Source organism: Danio rerio, chromosome 1 (genome assembly GCF_052040795.2).
Source record: "Danio rerio strain M-AB ecotype USA chromosome 1, GRCz13ab, whole genome shotgun sequence".
Lineage (NCBI taxonomy): Eukaryota > Metazoa > Chordata > Actinopteri > Cypriniformes > Danionidae > Danio > Danio rerio.
The window spans coordinates 46,684,425-46,707,039 of NC_141021.1; the positions used below are offsets into that span (position 1 = coordinate 46,684,425).

Sequence of the window (22,615 nt, forward strand, 5' to 3'; positions counted from 1 at the left end):
AATATAAATACTGTGAAAAGTTCTATGCTCTGGAAATATATGAAAAAGAGTAGCTAATGATTTTGACCGGTCAAAAGTTTGGGGTCAGTAGGATTTTAAAATGTTTTAAAATCAGCTTTTCCTGCTCACCAAGGCTGCATTTATTTAACCAAAAATACAGTACAAATTGTAAAATTGTCAAATGTTGTTGGACTATAAAATAACTGTTCAAAAGAAGTTTATTATTTAATAATTTATTTCAGTGAATTTAACCTCTCAAGGCCCAAGATGTTTTTTAACGTGCATTTTTTATTTCTCTTTGCTATTTGGGCGTATTGGAATCTAAATAGAATAAAAATCTAAGTATCATCTTTTGATCATATCATGTACTTTTAGAGAAAAATTATGTCCATTTATGTGGACTTGGGGTCTAAATTTACCTAAAACATTCTTTCCAGACTGTTTTTAATGCATTGATAACAGATAGGCTACATATATATATATATATATATATATATATATATATATATATATATATATATATATATATATATATATATATATATATATATTTTTTTTTTTTTTTTTTTTTTTGGCCATTTTGGACAGTTAAAAATAGTGTTTGGGACATTTCATATGCTGCAAAACAGATGCAGGGTGACAATGTATTTCTGTAACTAAATATAAAACATTCAAAGTATTTTAAATAGCCGTTTAAGACCTAAAATGTGCCGTCCAGGTATGTGCTGATTACTCCAGTCTTCAGAGTCAATGATTCTTCTAATATTAATTATTATTATTAATATTATGATGATTATTATCAATGGTAATATTAATTAAAGCAATAATGACTGGACTAATAATTTGTTTAAAACTGCAAACATAAGAAAGCAGTTATTTAAAATTTTAATAAATATTTAACAATTGAATTTTTTTTTACATTCAATAAATGCTGCCTTAATAAACAGAATAAATTTCCTTAAAAAACAATTAAAAACACTTTTGACCAGTTATAGGCTGATATATATTAGCATATTAACATGTGCTGTGCTCCTTACAAGCAATGACAAATAATTAGAACGTCGAATGCCGTGACGTCACCGGACTGCAAATAGTTTAGAATTGCCTCAGAGTGACAAACGAACGAGTACAGTGAACAGTGATTTAATGACTTTAGCGACTTGTTTTGCGTCTCAAATGGAAAAAAATAAGTCAACTGTGTTTTTTAATCGAGTTAAAACGATCACGACTGACTTTGTCAACAATAATCATCAGAGTGACACGATGGCTTCTCGTACACCTCCTGTCGTGATGAGAAGCCCAACAGGTGAGATGAGAGTTTACAAACACTGTGTATTCCCACTTAAAATGCAATAAAAAGTAACGTTAAAATAATAATTATATATCGCCATGTAAGCTTACCAACTTGAGAGGCAAATATGCAACCTATCGTGATTGTAATTGCTTCATGTAACGTTAGTTATGATATTGTGTATTTTCTGACTTCGTGATTGAGCCCTGCTTTATTATATGGTATTGACATTCTGGCTTTGAAAGTTTTTCATTTTCACGGCCTCATTCAGCAGAACTTGTGCTTTGTTAACGTTTCTGATAAAAAAAAAAAAAACATTTTAATATTAGAATCTTTCATGTGTCTACACATAAACCTACACATTAATTTTCTTAGGTTTCGTTTTTGATTGTATGTATAAATATTTGACCTATTTCAGCAAACTGAGTGAGAATATTATATTTAAGTCTTTATTTTGTGCTGAAGGAATTAAAAAATGTTCATAACTCTGTTTCTCAACCTGAGTTTCATGAGCAAGATGTACATTTGGATTTTTAAGACTGATTGTTAAATATTTTGTTATAATTTACTCACAGATTTCTGAACTGGAGAACCAGAGCAAGAGAAATTGTTCACTTTGAGTTTGATGATTGCTAATGGAAAGATTAAAAAATGTTGATTTATTTTCATTAGTTTTTTTTTGTGTGTGTGTGTGGTGAAGAAGTGGACTCTCCCCCCTGAATTAATAGCCCCCTTTATTTTTTCCACCAATTTCTGTTTATCAGAGATATTTTTTTTCAAAACATAATAGTTTTAATAACTCATTTCTAATAACTGATTTATTTTATCTTTGCCATGATGACAGTAAATAATATTTGACTAGATATTTTTTTTCAAGACGCCTCTATACAGCTTAAAGTGACATTTAAAGGCTTAACTAGGTTAATTAGGTTAAATAGGCAGGTTAGTGTGTAATGATGGTTTGTTCTGTTGTCTATCAAAAAATATATATAGCTTAAAGACGCTAATAATTTTGTTCTAAAACTTTTATTCTAGCCTAAATAAAACAAATATCATAATTTGGGAAATATTTAAAACAGAGGGTCTAATACTTCTGACTTTAACTGTACATTTGATTAAACATTGTGATGGTAATTGTTAAATAGTTAAATAACTGGTAAAACTCAAAGAATATTGACTCAAAAATGATGAATCATTATAATAGTTAAGTTATAATAGTCTTTCTGTCTAGGCCCACTCGGAATCTGCTCCACATTATTGATTCTGTTTATTTACTTGTGTAAATGTGTGTAAATGTATATTTATTGTTTTTAAATTAATTTCCGTAATATCATTGACTAATATGAAAATATTTAAATGATTTATTTACAATACAGCTTGTAAAGTAATATTTCCTGTCTTTTAGTAGATTTATTATATGAGAGACTTGCTTTGTTTGTAAGAAATGCTTTGCATTGTAAACATTAAATACAAGTTAAAAGTGTTTTACTTTTTAGTTCATATATTAAGGTTTTAGTTACGATACTCCCAAAATCATTCCGCATAAATCCGCTGATTTTTTCAAATAAATTTTGTGCAGAAATAACAGAAAATATCTGCTAATTCCGTCTAGCTCTACTTATGTCTAATATGGATTTATGACTTACTGACCTTTATCAGCTTGTATTTGTCATTGAAATAATTTTTAATTTCACTAAATAATTTCAGTTTTCAAACATTTTCTATTATAATTGTACATTTATTATTGTTGTTTGTGTGATGTGTCTTTTATATTTCTAATTTACAGCAGTTTGTCTATTTTAAAGAGCCCATATTATGGGTTTTTGAAAATTCCCCTCCATGTAGTGTGTAACACAGCTCTAAGTGAAGTGAAGTATCCAGCTAAGGCTTAAATCTGTAAGAATACAGTGTTTAAAACTGTTGATTCATCTATAAAAGAGTCGAATCATAGTGCTTCAAACGAGTCGCCTTGATACCGACTCATTAGGTGTTTCGCCATGACGTACGAACGAAACAAAGTTTTTCACATGCACGCGCAAACCCGGGAGATTTCAAACCTGAGGCCCCGCCCTCTGACGCAGTAACCCAGACACACACACACACACACCCACAAACACACGCACACCCACAAACACACGCACACAAACATGCCGGTCGATTGAAGTCACACTGCAGATGGATATATTGAGTCTCTACCCAAAGATGAAACCTCAGCATTATAACCAAGCAGTTGGAAACTTCTGGAAGCTACATGCTACAAAGAATACTTCATCTGAGTTTGTTAAAGGAAGGATCAGTAAAGAGTAACTGATGGACGTCAGGATGGGTTTCTTCCTACATTTCTCAAGTGTAAGTACGTGCGGTTAAAGTTGTTGCCTCGTTTACTCTAGCTTGCAAATGTATTTAGTTGTGATTTGTTACTTGTAACCGCGTGTACTGTATCAGGTTAACTGGATATATTATCTTATCGCGTGCAAAGTCACGTTAAAAACGCGACGCGTGCTGTTTGTTTATGGAGCTCCGTGCTAGAGTTCTGCTCCCGCGATTTATTCGGAAATGTATTCCCGCGCCGCAGAAATCTGGCGCGGGGAGAGAGAGAGAGAGAGAGAGAGAGAGAGCGAGAGAGAGAGCGAACGAACGAACGAGCTTTGTGTACTTTGTGCTGTGTGTGTGTTTTTATCCAGACAGCTTGGCTGTCTGGACTGTATACTGGGTGATATTTGGTTGTGTTCTCCGCTCTAGCGGGACCGGGCGCGGCGGGCAGAAAACGGAGCGGGTTCTCAGGCTAAAACCTGGCGGGTGCGGGCTGAAGCGGGAGCGTTGTCATCCGGAGGTGTGTGTGTGTTTTTGTGTGTGTGTGGTATGGCGAGTACACGACTGTCTCCTTCGTTCGGTTATCCGTGGCACTATCCACTGGCCATAGTGTGGCAGCTAAAGTCCACGCCTACACTATCGAGCGTGTATGAACTGTGATTACTTTTTAAATTGCTGATTAGCTATTGGCCATTTCCCTCTCTGACTGAAGGCAGTCGACCAATCGCGACAGACTGTCATCGGTCCAATCAGCGCAGATTAGCTCCGCGCTAAGGAGGGGTTTGGGAACAAATGAATCACTGGACGATTCATACAGGAGTCGCTGGGATAATTAGGTAAAAATAAATGCAGATTATAAGACCATGAAAGTGTTTTTTGACCTTGCATGCATATTAGACTGTTGTTGGAGACCCTTACAACCAAGATATGACCTTATTTCATGTATAATATGGGCTCTTTAAACTTGTGGTTTAAGAGTTTTCTAATATTTCCCTGTTTATTTCTTTTACTTTAGAAAACCCAGAGAAAGGAAGGAAAGGGAATAAAGCCTCTGCTTTCTTGAAGAGAGCATGGAAGGCTGTAAAGCGCCCTTTCCTTTCCTCTGACCGGAGCAGAGTGGTGGTTCCCTTTGAACCACGGTCAGATATCGACGATTTCGAGCACCTGCCTGTTCCAGGTCCCTCCAGGATCGTCGTAGCACATGCAGACCCTGAGCCGGTGTGGCTGCCAGGCCAGGTCTGTGAAGATCCTCAGCTGTTGAGTATTCCGGGCCCCTCCAGGATCACTGCAGATGCGGCCCGTCCTGAGTCCTCAACGGCCCTCACAGGTCATGTTGACCCTGAGCTGATGCGTCCGCCAGTCCAGGTCTGCGATCGTCTCGAGTCGTTAGCTGTTCCAGGAACATCCAGGATCAAGCCAACGACCATCGCAGATCATGTTGACTCTGAGCAGATGCGTCCGCCAGTCCAGATCTGTGAAGATTCTCAGCCGTTGAGTGTTCCGGGCCCCTCCAGGATCAAGCAAGCAGCAGATGTGCTGAAAGCAGACCCGGCCCGTCCTGAGTCCTCAACAGCCCTCGCAGGTCATGTTGATACTGAGCTGGTCTGTCTGCCAGGCCAGATCTGTAAAGATCCTCGGCTGATCAGTGTCCATGGCCTCTCCAATGTTAACACAATGACGGATGCAGATTCGGCTTGTCCTGAGTCGCCTCCGTCTGTTCAAGACCCCTCTAAAATTGATGGGACTGATGGTGAGTCATCCTGAATTTGGTTCATTTCATTTCTGCTGTCTGTTATTTTTTATGCTTTGTTGTTTTTAGCTTAAACATCAGACAGTGTCATTTGTTGTACTATTGGTTGTGTATTTATTAGTAGCTGCAGCTCTGTTCATGGAGATGTTTCTGTTTGTTTTCTTCATTTTAGAAAAACCCAAGAAAGAAAGGAAAGGGAAAAGAGTCTCTGCTTTCTTTAAGAGAGCATGGAAGGCTGCAAAGCTCCCTTTACTGTTCTGTGGTACAGATAAAGTCCAGCATCTCATGCTACTACCTGAGCCCGAGCTTGAGGCTGAGGCTAAGCTTGAGCCAGAGCCAGAGCAAAAGCCCAAGCCCAAGTCCGAGCCCGAGCCCGAGCTCCAGCCCCAGCCCCAGCCCCATCTAGAGCCAAAGCCAGAGCCCAACCCTGAGCCAGAGCCGGAGGATGAAGCAGATCCTGAGGCAGTGCCTGTTAAAGTTACGCCTGGATATGCAGAACCAGCTGACCCTGAGTCAGTGTGTCTGCCAGGCCAGGTTCCTGAGGAACCGAACGAGGGTTATGGGCTCACTCTTGGTAAGTCATCATTACCTTTTATTTTCTGTCATTCATAATTAATATAAATTAGTAATTATTTTACTCCTGCAACTCTTATGAAAGTTACTGCTCATTGCATCAGACCCAGATTCAAAGTACAGGAGTCATTTACTTGATTTGTTTCACATCAGACAATCCAAGTAAATCTCCGTGCTCTTTTTCTGTGTGTTTTTCAGGATCTGTGGTGGCTGATTTTGAAGTAAAAGACATGATCGGAAAAGGAGCTTTTGGCCAGGTGTATGTGGCGTCTCGCGTATCAAGTGAAAAAGAAAAGGTAGAGAACTATTTCTAAAATTCAAGTAACATTTTCTCCAGATTATTAAATATAAATAAATTGTAGGCTTTAATTTGCCGTTTATTCTGAAAAATGTACTGTTTTTTTTGCAGGTTGCCCTGAAGTACATCATCAAGCATAGACAGGACCGTTATCTCAACATTGTAAGTTGACAAACCAAAGGAACATTTGTTTAAAGGCATAATTCACACAGCAATGAAAATGTCCAGACCATTTACTCATCCTTCCCTTGTCCCGTACCTGTCTGGACCACTTTAAACTGAACTCAAAAGCAAAATTAATTATTTGGAAAAGTTTACCTCTGTAAAAATCAGCGTGTGCAGGAACTGAAACTCCCTTTTTTATGCTAAACCTTACCTAGTTTTTTCAAACTAGAGGTGTAAAAACACCGTGCTCAGACAGGGGGGGTTCGTGACCCTTAAATTAAATAAAAAAAGAAAGGGAAAGAATCACTCATTGCTCTTGACCAGATGTTTTTGTAGCTTTAAGAAGACAGTGAAGAGGCTTAAATCAGTTTGTTTCATTTGGATATTTTTATTCTATTGTATTTTTATATGTTTCTCCATAATTTAAAAAGGTTTTTGTTACTTTGTGCCATTCTGCTTTGGTAATATCTTTGAAATCTGTTTTTATTTTCTAGGATGGTCATTCCAGACCTATGCTGGCAGAAGTGGCAATCATGCTTAGGTTGATGAAAGCTCCGCAATGTCCAAACATCATCAGATTACATGACTGGATTGAGAATGAGAGCGACTGCACTCTCATTCTGGAGTACCCAGAGTCATGCCAGACCTTGGATCGCTACATCACAGATACATTGGACATGAATGAAAACAAAGCACGCCGGTTAATGCGTCAGTTGGTCCAAGCTGTCAGGTTCTGCGTTGAGCGTGGAGTTTTCCATGGTGATATACACGCGCGGAACATCCTGGTGACGACACCCCGATTAGAGCTCAAATTGATCGACTTCGGTTGTGCTTGGCCAGTTACACGTATGCCTTTCTACAGCTGGAAATATCAAGGTGAGTTGGCATTTTGTGTTCCAGTGTCTTTGATCACAGTATTGCCTGATGAATTTACTGTATTCTGAAAATGTCTCTCTTACAGGAGCTAGATGTTACACGCCACCTGAGATTTTAAGGCATCCCAAATTCTTCCCTAGCATGGCAAATATCTGGGCGATAGGCATCGTGCTGTATGAAATAATGCATGGACGGTTGCCCTTTTACGACAGACAATCGATAATGGTTGGAGACCTTCACCTAAACCCCACCTTATCTTCAGGTAAGCTGACTTCTCTGAACAATCTGAGCCTCAGTAACAGAATCTAATATGTAAAGAAATATGATGTAGTAAGATGTAAACATGAATCTTGTGAATGCAGACATATTTCACTCTCTCTGTGGCTCTTTTCAGCATGCCAGGACCTGATTTCCAAGTGTTTGATCCGCAATCCAGTTAGGCGAATACTGTTACATCAGGTTGAAGAGCACCAGTGGTTCAATGCAACGAGCCCAAATGCTGTGCAGCAGTGACACAAGAGGAGGTAGAGGAACATACCGAGCACAAAACTACATCTCTATATTCTCTATTTGGGTCTTGCTATTCCTGTTATTTTCTTTCTTTTGTTCTTTTTGGTCTTGTTTGACAGATCTTCATATAACTGCTTTAATAACTCTGTGTTATTTCTGCTTCTTTTTCTTCATTTTAGAACAAAATACAGTAGCCAGGAAGAGGAAAGCACCATTAAGAGCACCAGAAATTCAGTTATTAATTATTCCCTCATGTCATTCCAAACCCCTAAGACCTTACTTTTCTTCAGTGTCAGTTCAGGGCGCGTGTTTATGAGAGCTCTGTCCTGCACTGTATGTGTGTGTCACACTGCTAACATATACCTGGATGTGCCCACGCTTTGTTAAAATCAGAGGAAGTCGCGCAGGCATCTGGGTTATACCAAGTCTGACACGCATACAGTGCAGTACAGAACTTCTGAAGTCTTTAATTTTGTTTTATTACTTTTGTGTCTTTCTTTCTGCATAAAAGCAGTTCCCCTTCAAAATGGCAGCTGTAGTTCCAACCCCTGACACCTTTCTTAAGAAAACAATTGAAAATATTTGAGATGTAATCCTAGAACTCTCTGAACCTCCATGTACCGCAAGGATGCAGAAATGCTCCAGAAAAGGAACCGAAAACTTCATCAAACCATGAGAGCTCAGTCTTGCACTGTATGTGTGTTGCACTGCTGACATTTACCTCAGATTAGCCCACGCTTTGTTTAAATCAGAGGAAGTCACGCAGGCCTCTGGGTTACACGTCAGCAGTGCGACACGCAGTGCACTGTGCTTTCATTTTGGTGTCTTTCTGATACACTTGCACACCTGCCACTTCTCCACGATGGACGTCCAGGGTTCTCCAGCCCTGGCGACTAGCAGCTCTGCACAAGAAGTTTGGCCAGAGGAGAAATGGTCGTGCCCAACTGAGCCTGGTTTCTCTCGAGGTTTTTTTCCTTCACTTTAGTCAATTGGTGAAGATTTGTTCCTCGCCACTGTCGCCACTGGCTTGCTTGGTTTGGGACTTGTGGAGCTGCGCATCGATGGATTTGCTCTTCAGTGTTTGGACTTTCAGCAGTGAAAATTAAACCACACTGATCTGAACTGAACTGAACTTCAACTCTGAAAACTGGACTGACAGTTTCAATTTACTAGAACTTCTGTGTTAAGCTGCTTTGACACAATCTACATTAGAAATATTAGAAATAAAGATAAAATATGGAGGGTCAGAGAGCTTTCGGTTTGATCTAAAATTATTTAATTTGTGTTCTTAGTATGAACTAAACATGAATATAAACTGACATGAGGTGAGTAATTAATGACAATAATGGTAATTAATGGTGCCTAGACGGCAGCTCTGCACAAGACGTTTGGCCAGAGGAGAAATGGTCGTGCCCAACTGAGCCTGGTTTCTCTCGAGGTTTTTTTCCTTCACAACAATTTGTGAAGTTTTGTTCCTCGCCACTGTCGCCACTGGCTTGCTTGGTTTGGGACTTGTGGAGCTGCACGTTGATGGATTTGCTCTTCAGTGTTTGGACTTTCAGCAGTGAAATTTAAATCACACTGAACTGAACTGAACTGAACTTCAACTATGACAACTGGACTGACTGTTTTAATTTACTTGTATGTTAAGCTGCTTTGACATAATCCTCATTGTAAAAGCTCTATGGAAATGAAGATGAATTGAATTAATGATAAAACTCCATTAGGAAATCCGGTGCTGTCGTAGTCCTCTCCTCTAAAGTGTCATCAAAGATCTGCACAACTGTCTTTCTACCTCATAAATGAATCTGGTGTTCTGTCAAATTGCTTTATACAAAGTTCTTTGAATTGTTTTGTAATGAATTGCTTTTATATATTGTTGGCTAATGATTCAAATAAAATCTTGTGAATCAAACTGAAGCCCTAATCATCATTTCTGTGAGTTTTTAAATGACTTCTTCAAGAGTTCACACATTTAGCTGATGATTGATTATAAGCTTGTTTGGCATGCTGTCCCGGGAGAGAGCCCTGAACTCATAAGATCCTCGAGCCCTGGGCTTCCTCCCTTTTGTAAGACGAGAGGGGAGATTAAGTTCAGGTAGATCTTGAGAACTCCCCCGCTTATTTGTGGTTAATGATGAAATGATTTGGCTAGGAACTTGACTACGGTGCCAATTTGGTTTAGTCAATTTACTTAGCACGCATGTCTTTGGACGGTGGGAGGAAACCGAGGAACCCCACGCGAGCACATGGAGAACATGTAAACTCCGCACAGAAATGTCGACTGGCCTGACTATGATTACAGAAAGAATAATGTTAATATCGTAATACTAGTGGACTTGCAACAAATTATATTTATATAGGCAGGAAATTATGGATAATTATAGCAGATATTGGCTCTTTAAGAGTTGGTGAATATTTACTTGAATAGTAGGTGAATATTGTTGTGTTTAAATGCATCTTATTAATATAAGTCTGTAAATTAATGTTGTTTCTCATTTTCAGCTTTTCTGATACAAAGTTACACTCAAATGTAGTAAAATGAAGTATTTACTTTTCCGTCTTAAAAAAGTGCACTAAACGTGTTTTTTTTTTTTTTTTTTGGTGCATTGACAATTTTTGTAATCAGTTTTATAAACCAGGAAGTTAAATTGTAATTGTAAGTAATTACAATAAATAACAATAAAATACAAGTAAAAGTGTGTTTAGTGGGACAAATCCATGAAAAATATGTGGTAATCATGATTTAGCTACAACAACTTTTTAAAAATGTTATTTATTTATGTTTCTGTGCCTGACGATCGGGTTGTTGTGGTCCTAACCTTCAACACCATCTGTTCCACAATGCACTGGACCCTTCTTGCAGGAATGTGTTCCTATGTTGCTCCTTCAGGCTGAGCCCAGACAAGTTCCGTGGGATAAACCCCGACCATGAGGCGCTTGCATATGTGTCCCAACCCCAGGCTTGGCTCCAGTTGGAAGAACATCCTTACCCCAGGTGGAGTTCAAGTATCTTGGGGTTTTGTTGATGAGTAAGGGAAGGATACAACGTGAGTTTGACAGGCAGATCGGTGCAGCAGTAATGCAGTCAATGTACCAGTCTATTGTCGTGAAAAAAGAGCTGAGCTGAAAGGCAAAGCTTTTGATTTACCAGTCAATCTAATTTTCTACTCGCACCTATGGTCTTGAGCTTTGGGTCATGACTCATGATTGAAAGGACAAGATCTCTGATACAAGTGGCCGAAATAAATTTCCTTTGCAGGGTGGCAGGGTGCAGCCTTACAGATGAATTAAGGAGCTCTGCCACCCAGGAGGAGCTCGGAGTAGAGTCGCTGCTACTCCACATCGAAAGAAGTCAGCTGAGGTGGCTCAGGCATCTGTTTTGGATGCCTCCTGGACGCTTACCTTGGGCCCAGAAAAGCAGATGATGATTTCATTTATTTTTTAAAACCACACTCCTACGTCATCTTGTGGTGGGCCTCAGAATTGCAGGTATTTGGGTTCTATTTTAATGTCAGGAAATAAAAAGAGAGACTTAATGAGTTTATACCACTTCACTTCGGGGTCGCACAGTGGCTCACAGTTTTAGTTTTAGTTTGAAAACGCATAAGTTTTGCCATCTGTCCACATTACATCGAAGTTTTCGAGCGCCGAAAACTGAGTGTTTTGGAAGTGCTGGAGAGGCCATTTTCATCCTAAAACGCTGCTGCTCCATCTCAGTGTGGATGGGGGAAAACGGAGACATCTGAAAACGATGTTATCTACCTATCAGATTTTGCCTACTATCCATCATGAGGAAGACAAGTATCATTAATAAGTGTGTGTATTATGGAAGTCTCAAATCATATGCATTAAAATTATTTTATTAATCTAATTTTTAATTCAACTATAGGGGTACGGCCAGGTTGGGGGCCCCCAAGACATTGTGCAGGGGTCTCTGATTTCTTAATCCGGGCCTACCTTTTGAAGACTTTCATTTGGATTCTCAGTCTACATGAAAACCAAAGGCCATGATTGATTAAATTGTAATATGACTGTTATCTTGATGGATAAAGCAAAAACAATAAGTGAAACGCATTTTAAAACGCACTAGTTTACAAATATGACAGTTGCTAGTTCTGCTTAAGGAGGCTAATAATATTCACCTTAACTGCTTTTACTCTAGTTGAAATAAAACTTTAACTGAAACAAAACTTTCTCCAGAAGAATGTTAATATAAATACTGTGAAAAAGTTCTATGCTCTGGAAATATATGAAAAAGAGTAGCTAATGATTTTGAACGGTCAAAAGTTTGGGGTCAGTAGGATTTTAAAATGTTTTAAAATCAGCTTCTCCTGCTCACCAAGGCTGCATTTATTTAACCAAAAATACAGTACAAATTGTAAAATTGTCAAATGTTGTTGGACTATAAAATAACTGTTCAAAAGAAGTTTATTATTTAATAATTTATTTCTGTGAATTTAACCTCTCAAGGCCCAAGATGTTTTTTAACGTGCATTTTTTATTTCTCTTTGCTATTTGGGCGTATTGGAATCTAAATAGAATAAAAATCTAAGTATCATCTTTTGATCATATCATGTACTTTTAGAGAAAAATTATGTCCATTTATGTGGACTTGGGGTCTAAATTTACCTAAAACATTCTTTCCAGACTGTTTTTAATGCATTGATAACAGATAGGCTACATATATATATATATATATATATATATATATATATATATATATATATATATATATATATATATATATATATATATATTTTTTTTTTTTTTTTTAAAATGTTTTGACTATCAGAGAGTAAAAACTACATTTGTTTTGGCCATTTTGGACAGTTAAAAATAGTGTTTGGGACATTTCATATGCTGCAAAACAGATGCAGGGTGACAATGTATTTCTGTAACTAAATATAAAACATTCAAAGTATTTTAAATAGCCGTTTAAGAGCTAAAATGTGCCGTCCAGGTATGTGCTGATTACTCCAGTCTTCAGAGTCAATGATTCTTGTAATATTAATTATTATTATTAATATTATGATGATTATTATCAATGGTAATATTAATTAAAGCAATAATGACTGGACTAATAATTTGTTTAAAACTGCAAACATAAGAAAGCAGTTATTTAAAATTTTAATAAATATTTAACAATTGAATTTTTTTTTACATTTAATAAATGCTGCCTTAATAAACAAAATAAATTTCCTTAAAAAACAATTTAAAACACTTTTGACCAGTTATAGGCTGATATATATTAGCATATTAACATGTGCTGTGCTCCCTACAAGCAATGACAAATAATTAGAACGTCGAATGCCGTGACGTCACCGGACTGCAAATAGTTTAGAATTGCCTCAGAGTGACAAACGAAAGAGTACAGTGAACAGTGATTTAATGACTTTAGCGACTTGTTTTGCGTCTCAAATGGAAAAAAATAAGTCAACTGTGTTTTTTAATCGAGTTAAAACGATCACGACTGACTTTGTCAACAATAATCATCAGAGTGACACGATGGCTTCTCGTACACCTCCTGCCGTGATGAGAAGCCCAACAGGTGAGATGAGAGTTTACAAACACTGTGTATTCCCACTTAAAATGCAATAAAAAGTAACGTTAAAATAATAATTATATATCGCCATGTAAGCTTACCAACTTGAGAGGCAAATATGCAACCTATCGTGATTGTAATTGCTTCATGTAACGTTAGTTATGATATTGTGTATTTTCTGACTTCGTGATTGAGCCCTGCTTTATTATATGGTATTGACATTCTGGCTTTGAAAGTTTTTCATTTTCACGGCCTCATTCAGCAGAACTTGTGCTTTGTTAACGTTTCTGATAAAAAAAAAAAACATTTTAATATTAGAATCTTTCATGTGTCTACACATAAACCTACACATTAATTTTCTTAGGTTTCGTTTATGATTGTATGGATAAATATTTGACCTATTTCAGCAAACTGAGTGAGAATATTATATTTAAGTCTTTATTTTGTGCAGAAGGAATTAAAAAATGTTCATAACTCTGCTTCTCAACCTGAGTTTCATGAGCAAGATGTACATTTGGATTTTTAAGACTGATTGTTAAATATTTTGTTATAATTTACTCACAGATTTCTGAACTGGAGAACCAGAGCAAGAGAAATTGTTCACTTTGAGTTTGATGATTGCTAATGGAAAGATTAAAAAATGTTGATTTATTTTCATTAGTTTTTTTTGTTTTGTTTTTTGTGGTGAAGAAGTGGACTCTCCCCCCTGAATTAATAGCCCCCTTTATTTTTTCCACCAATTTCTGTTTATCAGATATATATTTTTTTCAAAACATAATAGTTTTAATAACTCATTTCTAATAACTGATTTATTTTATCTTTGCCATGATGACAGTAAATAATATTTGACTAGATATTTTTTTTCAAGACGCCTCTATACAGCTTAAAGTGACATTTAAAGGCTTAACTAGGTTAATTAGGTTAAATAGGCAGGTTAGTGTGTAATGATGGTTTGTTCTGTTGTCTATCAAAAAAATATATATAGCTTAAAGACGCTAATAATTTTGTTCTAAAACTTTTATTCAAGCCTAAATAAAACAAATATCATAATTTGGGAAATATTAAAAAAAAGAGGGTCTAATAATTCTGACTTTAACTGTACATTTGATTAAACATTGTGATGGTGATTGTTAAATAGTTAAATAACTGGTAAAACTCAAAGAATATTGACTCAGAAATGATGAATCATTATAATAGTTAAGTTATAATAGTCTTTATGTCTAGGCCCACACGGAATCTGCGCCACATTATTGATTCTGTTTATTTACTTGTGTAAATGTGTGTAAATGTATATTTATTGTTTTTAAACTAATTTCCGTAATATCATTGACTAATATAAAAATATTTAAATGATTTATTTACAATCCAGCTTGTAAAGTAATATTTCCTGTCTTTTAGTAGATTTATTATATGAGAAACTTGCTTTGTTTGTAAGAAATGCTTTGCATTGTAAACATTAAATACAAGTTAAAAATGTTTTACTTTTTAGTTCATATATTAAGGTTTTAGTTACGATACTCCCAAAATCATTCCGCATAAATCCGCAGATTTTTAAATAAAATTTTGTGCAGAAATAACAGAAAATATCTGCTGATTCCGTCTGGCTCTACTTATGTCTAATATGGATTTATGACTTACTGACCTTTATCAGCTTGTATTTGTCATTGAAATAATTTTCAATTTCACTAAATAATTTCAGTTTTCAAACATTTTCTATTATAATTGTACATTTATTATTGTTGTTTCTTATGTGTGATGCGTCTTTTATATTTCTAATTTACAGCAGTTTGTCTATTTTAAACTTGTGGTTTAAGAGTTTTCTAATATTTCCCTGTTTATTTCTTTTACTTTAGAAAACCCAGAGAAAGGAAGGAAAGGGAATAAAGCCTCTGCTTTCTTGAAGAGAGCATGGAAGGCTGTAAAGCGCCCTTTCCTTTCCTCTGACCGGAGCAGAGTGGTGGTTCCCTTTGAACCACCGTCAGATATCGACGATTTCGAGCACCTGCCTGTTCCAGGTCCCTCCAGGATCGTCGTAGCACATGCAGACCCTGAGCCGGTGTGGCTGCCAGGCCAGGTCTGTGAAGATCCTCAGCTGTTGAGTATTCCGGGCCCCTCCAGGATCATTGCAGATGCGGCCCGTCCTGAGTCCTCAACGGCCCTCACAGGTCATGTTGACCCTGAGCTGATGCGTCCGCCAGTCCAGGTCTGCGATCGTCTCGAGTCGTTAGCTGTTCCGGGAACATCCAGGATCAAGCCAACGACCATCGCAGATCATGTTGACTCTGAGCAGATGCGTCCGCCAGTCCAGATCTGTGAAGATTCTCAGCCGTTGAGTGTTCCGGGCCCCTCCAGGATCAAGCAAGCAGCAGATGTGCTGAAAGCAGACCCGGCCCGTCCTGAGTCCTCAACGGCCCTCACAGGTCATGTTGATACTGAGCTGGTCTGTCTGCCAGGCCAGATCTGTAAAGATCCTCGGCTGATCAGTGTCCATGGCCTCTCCAATGTTAACACAATGACGGATGCAGATTCGGCTTGTCCTGAGTCGCCTCCGTCTGTTCAAGACCCCTCTAAAATTGATGGGACTGATGGTGAGTCATCCTGAATTTGGTTCATTTCATTTCTGCTGTCTGTTATTTTTATGCTTTGTTGTTTTTAGCTTAAACATCAGACAGTGTCATTTGTTGTACTATTGGTTGTGTATTTATTAGTAGCTGCAGCTCTGTTCATGGAGATGTTTCTGTTTGTTTTCTTCATTTTAGAAAAACCCAAGAAAGAAAGGAAAGGGAAAAGAGTCTCTGCTTTCTTTAAGAGAGCATGGAAGGCTGCAAAGTTCCCTTTACTGTTCTGTGGCACAGATAAAGTCCAGCATCTCATGCTACTACCTGAGCCCGAGCTTGAGGCTGAGGCTAAGCTTGAGCCAGAGCCAGAACAAAAGCCCAAGTCCGAGCCCGAGCCCGAGCTCCAGCCCCAGCCCCAGCCCCATCTAGAGCCAGAGCCAAAGCCAGAGCCCGACCCTGAGCCAGAGCCGGAGGATGAAGCAGATCCTGAGGCAGTGCCTGTTAAAGTTACGCCTGGATATGCAGAACCAGCTGACCCTGAGTCAGTGTGTCTGCCAGGCCAGGTTCCTGAGGAACCGAACGAGGGTTATGGGCTCACTCTTGGTAAGTCATCATTACCTTTTATTTTCTGTCATTCATAATTAATATAAATTAGTAATTATTTTACTCCTGCAACTCTTATGAAAGTTACTGCTCATTGCATCAGACCCAGATTCAAAGTACAGGAGTCATTTATTTGATTTGTTTCACATCAGACAATCCAAGTAAATCTCCGTGCTCTTTTTCTGTGTGTTTTTCAGGATCTGTGGTGGCTGATTTTGAAGTAAAAGACATGATCGGAAAAGGAGCTTTTGGCCAGGTGTATGTGGCGTCTCGCGTATCAAGTGAAAAAGAAAAGGTAGAGAACTATTTCTAAAATTCAAGCAACATTTTCTCCAGATTATTAAATAAAATTAAATTGTAGGCTTTAATTTGCCGTTTATTCTGAAAAATGTACTGTTTTTTTTTTGCAGGTTGCCCTGAAGTACATCATCAAGCGTAGACAGGACCGTTATCTCAACATTGTAAGTTGACAAACCAAAGGAACATTTGTTTAAAGGCATAATTCACACAGCAATGAAAATGTCCAGACCATTTACTCATCCTTCCCTTGTCCCGTACCTGTCTGGACCACTTTAAACTGAACTCAAAAGCAAAATTAATTATTTGGAAAATTTTACCTCTGTAAAAATCAGCGTGTGCAGGAACTGAAACTCCCTTTTTTATGCTAAACCTTACCTAGTTTTTTCAAACTAGAGGTGTAAAAACACCGTGCTCAGACAGGGGGGTTTCGTGACCCTTAAATTAAATCAAAAAAGAAAGGGAAAGAATCACTCATTGCTCTTGACCAAATGTTTTTGTAGCTTTAAGAAGACAGTGAAGAGGCTTAAATCAGTTTGTTTCATTTGGATATTTTTATTCTATTGTATTTTTATATTTTTCTCCATAATTTAAAAAGGTTTTTGTTACTTTGTGCCATTCTGCTTTGGTAATATCTTTGAAATCTGTTTTTATTTTCTAGGATGGTCATTCCAGACCTATGCTGGCAGAAGTGGCAATCATGCTTAGGTTGATGAAAGCTCCGCAATGTCCAAACATCATCAGATTACATGACTGGATTGAGAATGAGAGCGACTGCACTCTCATTCTGGAGTACCCAGAGTCATGCCAGACCTTGGATCGCTACATCACAGATACATTGGACATGAATGAAAACAAAGCACGCCGGTTAATGCGTCAGTTGGTCCAAGCTGTCAGGTTCTGCGTTGAGCGTGGAGTTTTCCATGGTGATATACACGCGCGGAACATCCTGGTGACGACACCCCGATTAGAGCTCAAATTGATCGACTTCGGTTGTGCTTGGCCAGTTACACGTATGCCTTTCTACAGCTGGAAATATCAAGGTGAGTTGGCATTTTGTGTTCCAGTGTCTTTGATCACAGTATTGCCTGATGAATTTACTGTATTCTGAAAATGTCTCTCTTACAGGAGCTAGATGTTACACGCCACCTGAGATTTTAAGGCATCCCAAATTCTTCCCTAGCATGGCAAATATCTGGGCGATAGGCATCGTGCTGTATGAAATAATGCATGGACGGTTGCCCTTTTACGACAGACAATCGATAATGGTTGGAGACCTTCACCTAAACCCCACCTTATCTTCAGGTAAGCAGACTTCTCTGAACAATCTGAGCCTCAGTAACAGAATCTAATATGTAAAGTAATATGATGTAGTAAGATGTAAACATGAATCTTGTGAATGCAGACATATTTCACTCTCTCTGTGGCTCTTTTCAGCATGCCAGGACCTGATTTCCAAGTGTTTGATCCGCAATCCAGTTAGGCGAATACTGTTACATCAGGTTGAAGAGCACCAGTGGTTCAATGCAACGAGCCCAAATGCTGTGCAGCAGTGACACAAGAGGAGGTAGAGGAACACACCGAGCACAAAACTACATCTCTATATTCTCTATTTGGGTCTTGCTATTCCTGTTATTTTCTTTCTTTCGTTCTTTTTGGTCTTGTTTGACAGATCTTCATATAACTGCTTTAATAACTCTGTGTTATTTCTGCTTCTTTTTCTTCATTTTAGAACAAAATACAGTAGCCAGGAAGAGGAAAGCACCATTAAGAGCACCAGAAATTCAGTTATTAATTATTCCCTCATGTCATTCCAAACCCCTAAGACCTTACTTTTCTTCAGTGTCAGTTCAGGGTGTGTGTTTATGAGAGCTCTGTCCTGCACTGTATGTGTGTCACACTGCTAACATATACCTGGATGTGCCCACGCTTTGTTAAAATCAGAGGAAGTCGCGCAGGCATCTGGGTTATACCAAGTCTGACACGCATACAGTGCGAACGCATACAGTCAAAATGGCAGCTGTAGTTCCAACCCCTGACACCTTTCTTGAGAAAACAATTGAAAATATTTGAGATGTAATCCTAGAACTCTCTGATCCTCCATGTACTGCAAGGATGCAGAAATGCTCCAGAAAAGGAACCGAAAACTTCATCAAACCATGAGAGCTCAGTCTTGCACTGTATGTGTGTTGCACTGCTGACATTTACCTCAGATTAGCCCACGCTTTGTTTAAATCAGAGGAAGTCGCGCAGGCCTCTGGGTTACACGTCAGCAGTGCGACACGCAGTGCACTGTGCTTTCATTTTGGTGTCTTTCTGATACACTTGCACACCTGCCACTTCTCCACGATGGACGTCGAGGGTTCTCCAGCCCTGGCGACTAGCAGCTCTGCACAAGAAGTTTGGCCAGAGGAGAAATGGTCGTGCCCAACGAGCCTGGTTTCTCTCGTTTTTTTTCCTTCACTTTAGTCAATTGGTGAAGATTTGTTCCCCGCCACTGTCGCCACTGGCTTGCTTGGTTTGGGACTTGTGGAGCTGCGCATCGATGGATTTGCTCTTCAGTGTTTGGACTTTCAGCAGTGAAAATTAAACCACACTGATCTGAACTGAACTGAACTTCAACTCTGAAAACTGGACTGACACAGTTTCAATTTACTAGAACTTCTGTGTTAAGCTGCTTTGACACAATCTACATTAGAAATATTAGAAATAAAGATAAAATATGGAGGGTCAGAGAGCTTTCGGTTTGATCTAAAATGATTTAATTTGTGTTCTTAGTATGAACTAAACATGAACATGAGGTGAGTAATTAATGACAATAATGGTAATTAATGGTGCCTAGACGGCAGCTCTGCACAAGACGTTTGGCCAAAGGAGAAATGGTCGTGCCCAACTGAGCCTGGTTTCTCTCGAGGTTTTTTTCCTTCACAACAATTTGTGAAGTTTTGTTCCTCGCCACTGTCGCCACTGGCTTGCTTGGTTTGGGACTTGTGGAGCTGCACGTTGATGGATTTGCTCTTCAGTGTTTGGACTTTCAGCAGTGAAATTTAAATCACACTGAACTGAACTGAACTTCAACTATGACAACTGGACTGACTGTTTTAATTTACTTGTATGTTAAGCTGCTTTGACATAATCCTCATTGTAAAAGCTCTATGGAAATGAAGATGAATTGAATTAATGATAAAACTCCATTAGGAAATCCGGTGCTGTCGTAGTCCTCTCCTCTAAAGTGTCATCAAAGATCTGCACAACTGTCTTTCTACCTCATAAATGAATCTGGTGTTCTGTCAGATTGCTTTATACAAAGTTCTTTGAATTGTTTTGTAATGAATTGCTTTAATATATTGTTGGCTAATGATTCAAATAAAATCTTGTGAATCAAACTGAAGCCCTAATCATCATTTCTGTGAGTTTTTTAAATGACTTCTTCAAGAGTTCACACATTTAGCTGATGATTGATTATAAGCTTGTTTGGCATGCTGTCCCGGGAGAGAGCCCTGAACTCATTAGATCCTCAAGCCCTGGGCTTCCTCCCTTTTGTAGGACGAGAGGGGAGATTAAGTTCAGGTAGATCTTGAGAACTCTCCCGCTTATTTGTGTTTAATGATGAATTGAGTTGGCTAGGAACTTGACTACGGTGCCAATTTGGTTTAGTCAATTTACTTAGCACGCATGTCTTTGGACGGTGGGAGGAAACCGGGGAACCCCTCGCAAGCACTTGGAGAACATGTAAACTCCGCACAGAAATGTCGACTGGCCTGACTATGATTACAGTAAGAATAATGTTAATATCGTAATACTAGTGGACTTGCAACAAATTATATTTATACATGCAAATAATTATAGCAGATATTGTCTCCTTATGAACTGGTGAATATTTTCTTGAATAGTAGGTGAATATTGTTGTGTTTAAATGCATCTTATTAATATAAGTCTGTAAATTAATGTTGTTTCACATTTTCAGCTTTTCTGATACAAAGTTACTCTCAAATGTAGTAAAATGAAGTATTTACTTTTCCGTCTTAAAAAAGTGCACTAAACGTGTTTTTTTTTTTGGTGCATTGACAATTTTTGTAATCAGTTTTATAAACCGGGAAACTAAATTGTAATTGTAAGTAATTACAATAAATAACAATAAAATACAAGTAAAAGTGTGTTTAGTGGGACAAATCCATGAAAAATTTGTGGTAATCATGATTTAGCTACAACAACTTTTTAAAAATGTTATTTATTTATGTTTCTGTGCCCGACGATCGGGTTGTTGTGGTCCTAACCTTCAACACCATCTGTTCCACAATGCACTGGACCCTTCTTGCAGGAATGTGTTCCTATGTTGCTCCTTCAGGCTGAGCCCGGACAGGTTCCGTGGGATAAACCCCGACCATGAGGCGCTTGCATATGTGTCCCAACCCCAGGCTTGGCTCCAGTTGGAAGAACATCCTTACCCAAGTGGAGTTCAAGTATCTTGGGGTTTTGTTGATGAGTGAGGGAAGGATACAACGTGAGTTTGACCGGCAGATTGGTGCAGCAGTAATGCAGTCAATGTACCAGTCTGTTGTCGTGAAAAAGGAGCTGAGCTGAAAGGCAAAGCTTTTGATTTACCAGTCAATCTAAATTTCTACTCTCACCTATGGTCTTGAGCTTTGGGTCATGACTCATGATTGAAAGGACAAAATCTCTGATACAAGTGGCCGAAATGAATTTCCTTTGCAGGGTGGCAGGGTGCAGCCTTATAGATGAATTAAGGAGCTCTGCCACCCAGGAGGAGCTCGGAGTAGAGTCGCTGCTACTCCACATCGAGAGAAGTCAGCTGAGGTGGCTCAGGCATCTGTTTTGGATGCCTCCTGGATGCATACCTAGGGCCCAGAAAAGCAGATGATGATTTCATTTATTTTTTAAAACCACACTCCTACGTCATCTTGTGGTGGGCCTCAGAATTGCAGGTATTTGGGTTCTATTTTAATGTCAGGAAATAAAAAGAGAGACTTAATGAGTTTATACCACTTCACTTCGGGGTCGCACAGTGGCTCACAGTTTTAGTTTTGGTTTGAAAACGCATAAGTTTTGCCATCTGTCCACATTACATCGAAGTTTTCGAGCGCCGAAAACGGAGTGTTTTTGAAATGCTGGAGAGGCCATTTTCATCCTAAAACGCTGCTGCTCCATCTCGGTGTGGATGGGGGAAAACGGAGACATCTGAAAACGATGTTATCTACCTATCAGATTTTGCCTACTATCCATCATGAGGAAGACAAGTATCATTAATAAGTGTGTGTATTATGGAAGTCTCAAATCATATGCATTAAAATCATTTTATTAATTTAATTTTTAATTCAACTATAGGGGTACGGCCAGGTTGGGGGCCCCCAAGACATTGTGCAGGGGTCTCTGAATTCTTAATCCGGGCCTACCTTTTGAAGACTTTCATTTGGATTCTCAGTCTACATGAAAACCAAAGGCCATGATTGATTAAATTGTAATATGACTGTTATCTTGATGGATAAAGCGCACTAGGTTTACAAATATGACAGTTGCTAGTTCTGCTTAAGGAGGCTAATAATATTCACCTTAACTGCTTTTACTCTAGTCGAAATAAAACTTTAACCGAAACAAGACTTTCTCCAGAAGAATGTTAATATAAATACTGTGAAAAAGTAATGCTCTGGAAATATATGAAAAAGAGTAGCTAATGATTTCGAACGGTCAAAAGTTTGGGGTCAGTAGGATTTTAAAATGTTTTAAAATCAGCTTCTCCTGCTCACCAAGGCTGCATTTATTTAATCAAAAATACAGTACAAATTGTAAAATTGTCAAATGTTGTTGGACTATAAAA

The 22,615-nt window shown here is 38.3% G+C and overlaps 2 protein-coding genes across 2 annotated transcripts; both read left to right on the forward strand.

Moving 5' to 3' along the window:
• The first annotated feature begins 1,108 nt into the window (after window positions 1-1,108).
• On the forward strand, window positions 1,109-9,691 carry LOC147846987 (uncharacterized). Its single transcript, XM_087237549.1, has 10 exons — window positions 1,109-1,306; window positions 4,620-5,354; window positions 5,527-5,928; window positions 6,126-6,223; window positions 6,337-6,387; window positions 6,885-7,266; window positions 7,352-7,528; window positions 7,661-7,790; window positions 7,956-8,222; window positions 8,291-9,691. Exons 1-8 carry the CDS (start codon window positions 1,147-1,149, stop codon window positions 7,777-7,779), a joined length of 2,124 nt encoding a protein of 707 aa, XP_087093675.1. The 5' UTR covers window positions 1,109-1,146; the 3' UTR covers window positions 7,780-7,790; window positions 7,956-8,222; window positions 8,291-9,691.
• A 3,385-nt stretch (window positions 9,692-13,076) lies between these two features.
• On the forward strand, window positions 13,077-18,346 carry LOC137495813 (uncharacterized). The gene is made up of 8 exons (XM_087237550.1): window positions 13,077-13,327; window positions 15,175-15,909; window positions 16,081-16,482; window positions 16,680-16,777; window positions 16,893-16,943; window positions 17,441-17,822; window positions 17,908-18,084; window positions 18,217-18,346. The coding sequence occupies exons 1-8, from the start codon at window positions 13,168-13,170 to the stop codon at window positions 18,333-18,335; spliced, it is 2,124 nt and encodes a 707-aa protein (XP_087093676.1). The 5' UTR covers window positions 13,077-13,167; the 3' UTR covers window positions 18,336-18,346.
• Window positions 18,347-22,615: the final 4,269 nt, after the last annotated feature.